Genomic DNA, 13,322 nt, shown 5'->3' with positions numbered 1-13,322 from the left:
AATATATGAGTTTAAAATTTGCTAGGAAAAACAAATAAATAGGGGGGATTAATAAATTTTAAAAAATATAAAGAGTATTGTTAAATTTCTTTAACAAATTTGTTTGTGCATGATTTCAATTGTCGTAGAATTCTTCATTGTATTAGTTATCATAGTGTCTCGCAATCATCTTCATCAATCATTATAACAAAACATTTTATTACAATAGAGTAGCAAAATAAAAAATTGCACAAAAATCTACTAAAGTCCATAATTTTTTTATCCAAAATAAAAACTTTGAACGCTGTAGCTACAATTTAACCCTTTCCACTCGGATGCCGTCGCTCCGGCGGCGAAATTCATATAAGGGGGTCTTCCTATGTGACGGCCTGTTTTGTAGGGATATTTTAAGATTTTTTTTCTACGACCAGTAAATATTTAGAGCTTCAAGTTTTTTATCATTTATTAACACATATTTGGACAGTATAAATATAAAATTTCAGCTAAAAATATTCAGTCAAACAAGAGTTACAGCGCTCTGAACACCTCCGCCTCGAAAAAAAGAGCTCCCACTTCCTCCACGATTCCGGCTGATCGGCTTATCTGAAAAAAAAAAAATAAACGGCGTTTTAATTTGTAGGCTTAGAAGCACGGAATGGACCTATAATTAAATGAATATAAAAAAAATTGGATTTTTGATAGACATTTGAAATAAAAGTTGCAAATTAGGCGTTTTTTTTTGTTTTATCATAAAAAAATCGAAGTTTTGAAAATTTTCGATTGATAATAGATTCATTCCATGCGTTTAAATATATTGAGTGTGCCCTGTAAATTTCAAGTAATTCGGTCCAGCCGTTTCTGAGATACAATGGAGGAAAGTTTGAAAAACACAGTTTTGAGAAAAACGCGTTTGAAGTTTCTAACTGCCAACTCAGCGCTCCGAAGCGCTCTTTCTTTTACCTGCTGTATCTTTAAAACGACTTCGAATTTTCTAAAATCGCTTTACTACCGTATTCTAGACATGTTAAGGGACCAATTTATGGTAAAAAAAAAATCGATTTTTTTCAACCCATCACATAGGAAGACCCCCCTAAATCTTGAAATTAGCGAGTGCAAAGGGTTACTACATTGCTGTATCTACTTTTTTATGTATCAATTACAACTAAATGTATAACATTTACAGCCCTAGCTTCAGCCAACTGGACTCCTCGACTTGGAACATCGATATGCAAGAACTCGAGTACAACCCATCGAAGAAAGACTTGACAGATGCCAAGATACATCACTTGCTGGCCGAGGAACTTTGCAAGCCTTATCGAAGAGTAAATAGAAATAATTTATCTATTACCAGCACTCATATTATTTTTTTATTATGATTATGTTAATTTTTTTTACAGCACCGTAGACTCAGTTACTCTCGGCATGCAGTTGATGACAGGGATCTGTCGACTCAAGTCAATTATCGTACTCATATGAATATCAGGAGAATGGTTGGTGAACGTAAACATCACAAGAGATCCAAACGAGTCAATAAGGTAAAGATAGTGAGTTAATTTGAAATTAGGTGTAAGGGGTATTTTACTTCAAAGACGCTCCCCAAAACAAGCTGCAGAAAACTTTCACAATTTAATCAAGAAGATTTGAGATTTGGCTAATTAGCTAAAAGTTTTAACTGTTTATTTAGAAAATAATATTTCTGCTTTCACTAATCAATGCGTATAATCATTAAAAATATATTGTTTCCTTACCAGGATGGTACCAGACAGAATCATGTCAGTTTTCCCGAGTTCCAACAAAATGGATCTGCTAAACAATTTTCGCATGGTAAGTATAAAAAAATATTATTTGAATAACTGATTTGCAAACTATTTTTTAAAATTACAATTTTTTATTATCAGATTACTTAAATGAGGTCCTACATGAACAAGGCGAAGATGAAGACACACTAACCATGGATAAACCCATCGAGTTCTCGACTAAGAAACCAATGGCTGTGATAAACCAAGTGATATGAGTATTATTATGGGAACTACTAATAAGGAGGACTTTGATTGTCCCATCACATTTACTGCTAAATCGCCAAGTATGTGGAAAAATATATAAATTATAAACATTATATTTATATATATATATAATATATTATAATATATATATATATATATTTATATTATATATTATATATATATATATATATATATATATTTGAATAGTCTTGAATTTGATGTTGATATATATGTTTAATTTGAGTTTAATATTCGGGCGTAACATCAATAAAAATAGTATGAGTTTTTTTTTTAAATTTTATGTTTATGTTTTATGTTTATTTCAACAGTGTGGCATTCTGTTGGTATGTAATTGTGATGCAACCCTTAGTTCAATTTTTACACAAATGAAATCTAAGTTCAATTTTGACCGCCTCAGGAATTTGGTATATCAAATTAATTGCTCTAATTGCGAACTCTTTTATATTGGAGAAACTAGCCAAAATCTGAGTAAACGCCTTAATCAACACAAAAATAATTCAAAAAATCCCAAACAATTTAAAACAATGTTAACTGAACATATTAAAAATTTAAATCATAATATCGATTTTTTTAACCCTAAAATTTTACATTTTGAAGAGAATACAATTAAAAGAAGATTCGCTGAGGGGTTGTTTTTACAATTACATAACGACAAAGTCATAAACAAACGCTTTGACAATACGGCCCTGAACGAAACGAACACGTGGTTTCTTAATAGCTTGTCAAAATTCCTTAAAAAATAACAAAATCCCATCGCCTTTTAAATTTTCCAAAAAATATCAACACATGCTAAAAACTGCTTTGAGAAAAATGTGACATTTCTATCCTAAACTCCGAAGAGTAAATACATAGTTTCGACAACTTGTTAAGTTATCATGATTATTAGTGTGTTTTACCATTTGTGATGTTTGTGTTAAAAAATATATATCTTATCAATGTGCACATACTCATACCATGGATTAATAATGGTTTCATATGCTATATTAGGATACAAAATTGTAAGTGTTTTATTACTATTATTATTATTATTGTTTTTCCATGAAATTTCCTTTCATATAATTTATTTAGTTTCAATTTTTATAGTTAACTTGATTACCACTGAATGATGGCTAAGATGCTAGCCGAAACGTATGGATTTTAAATAAATAAATTTTTAAAAAAAACTCATACTATTTTTATTGATGTTACGCCCGAATATTAAACTCAAATTAAACATATATATATATATATATATATATATATATATATATAATGGTGTGTGAATGAATATACATGTGTTAACCAAGCTTGAATGATCAAACTAATGACTAGTCATAGTTATGAGACATGTTTAGCTCAAAAAATTCATATAATATAAAAATAACAATTTTATTAGAAAAACTCCATTGCCCCTTAATTTAGGATGATAAGTTGTGGCTACATAACTTATGAGGACTTGTTGTTGGTCTTAACAAAGTTCCAAACCTTCTTTAAAAAATTGGTTACAATTAAAGTATATTAAAAATTTATTCACTACATATTTTTAATCACTTGTATTGACTTAAAATAAAATTAATTTTCATTTTAATTTTTTTCATCTCTCACTCTCTTTATTCACTATGCTGCCTCTATGAATGTGGCCACAACTAAAAGAATAACAACTCGATGATATACAATTTAATTTTTTTTTAACACTAGATTTTATACTTCTCATTGAGAACTTTTTTGATTTTTCATAAACTTAATCTTGACTTTTTGAAATTTTTCAGCACATTTCTAATTTGCACTAATCGTTTCACACATTTTTTTTACTGATTGGTCGTAGAATATTGTCTGTTTCTAAATTTACTACACGATTTTCAATAAAACACTTAGAAATTTAGAGTTGGAAAATTATTGTTGGCGTAAATATATTTAATATAATAATGTTTAATAAATAGACGAGGAATATTCAATATGTTATCATGTATCAACTTTAAAATTCTCTAAAAAATATTTATAGAGAAATTTTAACAATTTTTAGGAGTCTATTTTCAGATAAAATAATTATGTTACAAAGACGGTCACTTTTGTTGAATAATTGCATGAGTCGGTAGTCGCAAACTGTCAAAAAGCTTTGTCTTTGCTGTTCTATGGAACGTTTTACACAATGTAACTTCTAAAACCTAACCTCAAAATGGCACAAACGTCTGAATATAACTTTACGCGTGTGTCATCAACAAATTGTTGCACTTATGCTAACATTGTTATTTGACTGTTGTGTAATTTGGAGGTTAGGTTTAATGTAAAACGCCTGATCGAAAAGCACAAAATAGCCCTTTGACAGTTTGTGATCACCAACTCATGCGATTATTCAACCAAAGAGACCAGTAACATAACTTTTTAATCCGGAGAATTGCTTTCTTAATATTCGAGACATATTATTATTACTTCAATGGCATCAGGCGACATTAATACTACATGAACGACCTAATTTTAAAGTTCCTCAACTTATCAATTAATATAGATATACCTCTATTGAACAATATATATATGAACAACAATAAATTTCTAACAATTTTTTCTATTAAATTTATGGGACACTTCAGCCGTAACATAGCTTATAAAATAGCGTTGTCATGACAACGCTATATTATGCTTATTCCTTATAGTGAAAATTATGAAAATGTCTCTTTATTTGCCGTGCGATCAAGAGTTTTTTACAAATAAACAAAGCAAGGGAGAATGTTATGATAACAGAATTCTAGATTGTGCAGTTATCATAAGATTCTTCCTTGTTTGTTTATTTTAAAATACGCTTGATCGCACAACAAATAGATAAGACATTTTCACAATTTTCACCTCCAAGAACAAGCATAAGAGAGCTCTGTTGCCATGACAACGTTATTTTATGAGCTCTGTTACGGCAGATTGCCCCATTAATCATACAATATTATTTGAATCGTTTATTAATGCATATTTCTTGTCTTTTTTCTTCCCATTTCCTGTCTGTGCCCACTATGTGCTTGTGTGTCCACCACGGCTGCCAACTGTCTACGGCTACCAACCAAAACACAAAAAACCAACTCAACGAAAAAAAATCATTGATTTAATAATAACTAATTACGTAATTGTTGATTGTGAATGTTGTTGATGTTGCATGGAAATGGAATGGTTATACATATATACATATATATATATATATATATATATATATATATATATATATTTATATGTTTACAATTGTTTGCCTTGTATGTATTTTTTATTATTTACCCAGGTGAACCCACCAAATCTGATACCCTCTTAATCCCTAACTCGAACCCTTTTCTCTCGCCGACGACGGTCACAACGACCAGCAATCATCCTTCCAGAAATTTTACGTTAGCTTTAAGAAATACAACGACAAGTTCGAATAGCATCAGTGGCGGCGGTGGTTCTATTACCAAATTGTCCGCCTCTAGTAGTACGAACGAATTAATTAATCAAATCTCGCGTCTTCCCGGGTTCGATCCCCGAAAAACGAGGCTGGCACGAACTTACGCGACCGCCGCCAAGACGCCCGAAGGCGGCAGCGACGAGAGCGCCCGAAGCGATGTAGGGCTCAAGCCGACGGCGGCCGAAGTATCGTTGCCTTGGAGGAGGAGGGAGCAGAGTAGGCCGTCGATGCAAAGTTTCGGAGAAGGTTGGGGAATATTAGGGGTTCGGTGTTTTTGTAGTGGTTTTTGAGGAGCTTGTGCCAGTATTGTAGAATCTTTGTAGTTGGTTGAACTTTAAAGTAATTTTGTATACCTGAATTTTTATTTATTTTATACGAAACGAAAGTAGTTGTGGATACATTTCGATTAGAGTAAATTCTCGGTTAACACGGTTCCCATACTACGCGGAGCTAAAAATCCGACATCCCTCCAACTACACGGACTTATTACACGGTTTTTGTTAAACGGCCCATAAGTTCCTTGCGCAACCTATGAGTGATTCTAGTAACTTGATATCAAAAGGGAATTATTGTAAGTTTTGTTATCGACTTTCATCTTTTAGACATGCCTGATTATATAATAGCTGTCTAAGAACACGTTTGAACTGACTGCTGCGTCGCGCCAATATTTGGATAAGGTGTCTATGTCATTTCGCACATATTACTCCTACTTCAAGTTGTATTCCTGGGTCTCCATACAGCACGATAAAAATGGTGCGATTTGTACTAACTCTGAGTCTCTCATAGCGCGGTTTCCATACTGCACTACAGTAAACCCTCGCTTTACGCGGCGTACCGTGCAGTATGGAGACCCTGCTTTAAGGGGGTTGTTCTTTTTTTATTTTTCTTTGTTTCGGTTTTAAGATTTTTTGATATTATGAAAGCTAAAAACCTTAGAATTATTTTAAAAAAAATCATCTCAATATCTATTTTTTTGACGAAGTTATAGATATATTTATCTCTATTCTAATTCGCAAAATTTTTTTTAAATAGCTGCCATTTTTTTTCTTCTTGCTTTTTTTCTTTCATTTTGGTAGGGTAACTCGATTCAAACTTCTTCTTCAACGTAGTTTCTTTTTTTTTGTTTCGGGCGATGCGCAACGAATTTATCTGTGGCACCGCAAAAGAGATCGATTTTGCAAGGCCGACTTTTGCGCCCCCTGGTTAAAAAATGACGGCGAAAAAAAAGAAGAAAACTTTGTAATATTCTATGATTTTGTAATTTTTGTTTAAAAGAAACCGCATGTCTCTATGATAAATACATTTCGAGAAAAACAGAAATAAATACCTTGCATTTTTTGTAACGAAAAAACGAACAACCCCCTTAAGGTGAAGAGTGAAACGAAAGTAGTTTACATTTCGAATATATAGTTTTATAACTTGGGGTACTTTTAGGTCATATGAGGCTTCCATTAATCACGTGATCGACTTTTTAATGATTATTGGATCCCCCCTCTTCCTTGGTGATACGTGGTGATATTGAAAATTACCCCCCTCCCCCACCAAACATAACGTGTATTTTTAGTTACGAGAAAAAATTGTATAATTTTCTATTTTTTTTGTTAATGCTTGGATTTTTAAAAAAAATGCAGTTGAAAAATAAATACACGTGATATCTTACTATACCCCTCCTTCCCTCACGTGATATTTTGTCAAACCCCCCTTACCCCTAAAAACCTCACGTGATTAATGGACGCCCCCATAGATAAACAAGTATGGTTTCGCCCCCATGGTTTCCACTTGATTTATTTTTCATGATAATTTTATATTTGATGGACAATGAGTGAAAGCTTAACCCAAACTAGTGGTGTATGGCATCGTGCCTTAAGGCAAATTGCAGGAACTTTCCGTACCTTAATGAAATATTTGAAGAATATTAAATATTTTCAAATAGATTAAGGGGCGTCCATTAATCACCTTAGGTTTCTAGGTGGAGGGGGAGTATTTGACAAAAAATTACGTGGGGAAAGTATGGGTATAGTAAGATATCAGGTGTATGTATTTTTTACCTGAATTTTTTAAAAATAATCTAAACATATTAAAAAAAAATCAAAAATTTTCCAATTTTTTTTTGTAACTAAAAATACACGTGTGTTTGCTGAAGAAGGTGGGATGATTTTGAATATAACTACGTATACCAAGGAGAAGGGAGTGTCCAAAAATCCTTAAAAAATTGATCACGTGATTAATGCACGCCCCCTTATTATAAATACGGTAGCTTTCATTATTCTTATTTTATAGACAAAATATAAAAGCTTATGAATTGGACGACGTTTAATATGTTTACACGAAAAATAAATGAACAAAACTTAATCAATCGAATTTAAAATGAAAGACCTTATCTCATATTTCTAAGAATTATATGAACCGAATTGCAAAGTTAAAATTATTTATTTCAAGTATATAAGTGGGATTTAAATCCTAATTATTTTTGATATTCAAAATAAAACCTTTCTCTAAAAGCAATCGTTTCGTCAACACAAGCAAAAAGTTTTTTGAAACAATCAAATCGGATGTTTGATACTCTTAAAAACTGCCATTATTTACCCATTTAGCTCGGTATCTCCGAAACGGCTGGACCTGCCTTTGCTAAAAACTAATCACCATTTCTCTCCATCATTACGAATTGAATGTTTTTTAGATCATCAAAATCGGATGCTCCATTCTCTCAAAAACTCGATTTCTATTTTTGGCGCTCTTTGCTTCGTATCTCCGTAACGGCTGGACCTACCTTTGCCAAAAACTAATCAGCACATCTCCCTTTCAATAGGAATCGAATGGTTTTTGAATCATTCAAATCGGTTGATCCGTTGAGCCCGATGTACACGACGCTAGTATTTCTTGTAACATCTTTTCTGTCGAGTTTTTATTGTAAGGTGATTTTATTATTATTATTTTATTTAATTCTTATAAATATGAGGTAAGATCATCACAAGAATTTATCCTAATACATATAAGAATTAAATAAAATAATAATAATAAAATCACCTTACAATAAAAACTCGACAGAAAAGATGTTCCAAGAATACCGTACACCTGGCTTGAGACAAAGACAAATGACAAAACTTTCTGGTAACCCAATTTGTTGAATATTTTGCCCTTATCGTCGACTGAAATTTAATTATTTTAATTATATATAATTATGTATATCGCTTTGCTTATTAATATTTATAATATATAATATTATATCTATTAATTATTATTAAATATTGAATCGAAGTTGAGTTGTGTAGTCAGTGTTGGTAGACAATATTTATTTATTTATTCTTATACTATTTTTTTATTTATACTTATTCCGCTTTATCTTGCACAAATCCTTTAAAAAAGACCAAAATAAAAAAATAACTTGCCAATATTTGTAAAAATAATAATAATATTGTTTATTAAACTTTTTTATCGGTGCAAGTTTTGTTTTGGTCTCGGCCTTCTACTGATAGTATTTGCATGTGTATATATGGAAAGTATATATATTTCGTATTTATTTTTTGAAAATAGTTATGGATGGTAATATACTTTTATTATTTATATACTTAGGGACCGATTTTGCCGCACAACAGAAAAATGTTATGGCAAGACCAAGTTACGCTCCAACTTGCATACATTATGCTACTGAATCATACTGGAAACTGTTAAAATGTCATGTATTTGCTGCGCATTCAGGCGTTTTATACACAAACTGCAACGTCATTCGTATGTTATGAAGCTGAGTCAGAAAGACCCTGTTATCTAAGATCGTTGTGTGGTTTCTAGGTTTGGTTTTCTATATGACAACCTGAGAATTATCCCTGACTGCGCAGCAATCACATGGCTTTTTTAATATTTAGTATGGAATGTTCTTTATAACATAGCCTTGCCATAACATTTTTCTGTTATGCGGCAGAATCGGTCCCATAATTTATTTCTGACGTTTCGAAATAATATTGTGTCATCAAAGCGTTAGAAATTAACAGTGCAATGATTTTACTAGAGGAATTATTATTTTTTCTTTATGTTCCTAAGATCTTTGGTTATTTTATAGTTAAATTAAAATATAAATTTATTTGTTCAAAAATAATTATCATAAAAAAATAATAGAAAGCACTTTCCTCAAATATTTTAATCAACTTTCATTGACCAAATATTGTGTCGAAACGTCGGAAATCGTATAAAATTAAAAATAATCAAGTATTAAGTATTTGCTTCGTGCATTAAATCAATGTATGATATCTATATATAAAGCACTGTAATGTAAATATTTAGTATTTAATAATTATCATAATCATTAATTAACTTGTTGTTTTTTATTTTCGAAGAACAAGAATCTGCCATGTCGCCTGATCGACCGGTGAAGAGAATATCGAGGGACTCCGAAGGTAAATTGAATCAAAATTGATTTTTAGTCATAGAACCCTATTTTGTCACTTTGATATTCGTATAGGGCTCTTCAAGACCTTTCAAACTAGCCCTCATATGCCTACCTTTTTCGTCATAACATTTTTACCACTTTTGACCAGCTGTACTATACGAGGTGTGTTCAAAAAGTACCCGGAATTACTAATAATTAAATTTCGCGGGTCTGGAGTGTCTGATTGTCAAAATTTTTTTTTATTGTGTTGGTATACATGCCCCTAAAGTATGATGAAATTTTCAGCTATATTCACTGTTTACTTTGTCTGTGGTAGTCGCTAAGGTTCGACGTGTTTTTCTGAGCTCGGCGATTTTTACAATGGAAGAATTGAAAAGTCAAAGAATTTGTATTAAATTTTGCGTAAAAAATGAAATAAAGTGTTGCAAAGTGCAAAAATTCACCAGATATGGCTCCGTGTGACTTTTTCCTATTCCCAAAGTTGAAGAGACCCATGAAAGGACGGCGGTTTTCCTCGATTGAAGAAAATCGCTGAGAGTGCTCAAGGACATATCAAAAAGTGAATATCAAGGGTGCTTCGAAAATTGGAAAAAACGCTGGCATAAGTGTATTATATCTGGGGGGGGACTACTTTGAAGGGGACCACATTAATGTAGACGAATAAATAAATATTTTTTTGAAAAAACGAAAATTCCGGGTACTTTTTGAACAGACCTCGTATATAGTACGACGACTCGTTTGCGCGCATTTGTTGATTACAACTCTTGTAACTTTTAAACGGTTCGTTTGATTTAAATGCAACATTCGGCAAATTTGTTCAAATTTGAATTATATACAATATTGTCTAATATTATAAGTAATTACAGCAACTCGGTGTACTTTAAAATCGCGTTTGAAACTGTTAATTGGTTCTTAGCTATTTATCTTGTACGGAACCTTATTGCTTTTTTGGGTTCATAACTTTAATATTTGTGTAGGGCTATTCGAGACTTTTTAAACGAGCCCCCGCATGCCCACATTTGACGTCATAACAATTTGTACCATAATTGAGCCGCTGTACTATATATAGTACGACAACTCGTTTGAGCGCGATGTGTGATAACTTTTAAACCGTGCGTTCAATTCAATTGCAACATTCGGCAAATTTGTTTAAAATTAAATTATCTACAATATTATCTAAAATTATAAGACCGTACAGAAAGTCCGTTTCTTTAAAATGGCGTTTGGAAATATTCTTTGATTCTTACCTATTTATCTTGTACGGAACCCTATTGCCTTATCGGGTCCATAACTTCGATATTCGTATAGGGCTCTTCGAGACCTTTCAAATGAGCCCCCACATGCCCACATTTGTCGTCATAACATTTTTACCATAATTGACCCGCTGTACTATATATAGTACGACAACTCGTTCGCGCGCGTTTGTTTATTACAACTCTTGTAACTTGCAAACCATTCGTCCGATCAGAATGAAATATTCGGCAAATTCATACAAAATTAAATAATCTACAACATTGCATTTGTATTTTTTAGGTGAGCCCCGCGTATCGACCCCAACGGCCACCGAAAGTGTCCTGCCCTGGAAACGTGGCGACGAGTCGGACGAAGGGGCCCTTCAGCAGTCCGAATTTCCAGCCTGGGCCAGCAATAAGGAGTATTTGGCCTACAATTCGCCTTCGGCCACCTTCTTAGGCAAGTCGAAAAATTGATTTATTTTTTTATTTATTTAAAATACTTAGTGTAGTGTAGTTGTATGGAAAAAGTACAAGGTTTCTCCAATAAATAATAAATGATAATAATGAAAATTAATTTGTCAAATCCTGTTCGTATGTGTATCATTCAATCTGCCATACATATACTGTATCTTAGATTATTTTAATTTTTTGCACATCTCAGCTGCTTTTTGCAATAATAATGTAGACATTATATTTTTCTTAGAAATAATCATGAATTTATTATACATATCCTGATATTGCCTAGACTCATAAGTAAATTGAAATTTTTGGCAGATGACAGTTTTCATTTGTTTTCAATGCCAAGTAATGTTTTTTGCAATTATTTCCATTTATTTCTACAATATTACTATATTTTTATAATCACATACATCCTAAAAAATTTCTTTAAGAAACTTCAGAAAGATTTATCTAAATCCGAATAATCGTTTAGAAGGAGTATATTTAAATACATCATTGCAAAAGAATATACAAGATATATTTTGAGATTTTATTTTTTTTTTAAACAAAATAAATTGTTACGTTCTTACAAACTTTTTATTTTATTTATATTTTATTTTATTCTCAGTTTATTTTTTGCATTTAAGTTTTTATTTGTTTTTTATTCTTATTTTTACAATAAACTTATTTTAGTTTCGATTGACAAAAACAAATTGTTACAGTAAAAAAATTACTAAATAAATTTAAAAAATTGCTAAACTTAAGAAACAATTAATTCATACAAATTTTATCCTTTCCCTTTTGATATTTATTTAGTAATTTAATTATTAATATAATATTTAGTGATTAGAATTAAAAAGTTTCAAAATTTTACGTAATGATTTTTTATTCATGCTAACCTGAACCTGCAGGCTAAGAATTCGAGGTATAATATTTTCTATATTATTAATTATATTATTTTTTTATGTTTAAAACAAATTGGTTTCAATTGGCCAGATAATTAAATAGACCTATCGGCAAGTTGTATATTCAAATGGATATGAAAAGAGAATAGAAACTTTAATGTTTCTCATTTAATTTTCAAACTTTTCAAACTTCTTTATCTATTAATTAAACCATATAATAAATTATTAAATTATTAAATAAAACCATAAATTATTTTATATATAAATTATTTTATGGTTTATACATTTTTATTTCACTTGGAGTCGCCTTGTACTTTTTCATTTCAAAATTTAAAATTCAAGCACAAATCCTTTTAGATTTGAATCTATAGTTAGATTAAGATTGTCGCGATTACTAATTTAACTTTTTTTATAATTAACTTAATTTTTTCTGTTTGTTGATGTTAGTCTTTGCTTTTATTAAATAGGTCCGAATTCAGCAAACAATTCTAATGAGAAAGCGAATAAAAGATGTTAATCTGGCTGTAAATATTTTGTTGTGTAACTTAGTTTTGTTTTGTAGATTTGTGTGTATGTGTGTATGTATTGTTTGAATTTTTATTTATTTTGAAATAAATTCTTTGCTTTTTCGCGTTTGATTTTGTAGATTGTTCCACTAATTTTAATCAGTAAATAACGAGACAAAACGTAAACGTACTGTAATGTACGTAACCGTTACGTAACACAAAGGACACAACTGCCTTTACTTTCTAGACAACATTTTATGAACGTAACTGTTACGTAGCAAGTTTATCTAGTGAGGAAAGTTTCGAATAAAAATGAAATCTTGGAAAATTTTTCTTTACAACAATATTTGCAACTTAAATAAATTTCTTGCTTTTTCGCGTTTGATTTTGTAGATTGTTACTAATTTTGATCAGTAAACAACAAGAGTAAAAGATTTAATGTTTGTAACCATTA

The 13,322-nt window shown here is 30.9% G+C and overlaps 1 protein-coding gene across 1 annotated transcript; it reads left to right on the top strand.

Moving 5' to 3' along the window:
* Positions 1 to 1,162: 1,162 nt before the first annotated feature.
* LOC113390908 lies at positions 1,163 to 1,993 on the top strand (the record flags this gene model as incomplete). Its single annotated transcript, XM_026626935.1, has 4 exons — positions 1,163 to 1,301; positions 1,377 to 1,514; positions 1,731 to 1,803; positions 1,878 to 1,993. Coding segments are annotated over 4 exons (466 nt in total), but the record flags the coding sequence as incomplete, so codon positions are not given.
* Positions 1,994 to 13,322: the final 11,329 nt, after the last annotated feature.

The sequence above is a fragment of the Ctenocephalides felis genome, unplaced genomic scaffold (genome assembly GCF_003426905.1).
Source record: "Ctenocephalides felis isolate EL2017-DRISC unplaced genomic scaffold, ASM342690v1 CF-g0.4_SCAFFOLD_03708, whole genome shotgun sequence".
In the NCBI taxonomy this organism is placed as follows: domain Eukaryota; kingdom Metazoa; phylum Arthropoda; class Insecta; order Siphonaptera; family Pulicidae; genus Ctenocephalides; species Ctenocephalides felis.
Note: the sequence above shows the minus strand (reverse complement) of the source record. Positions and strands in the feature narration are given on the sequence as shown.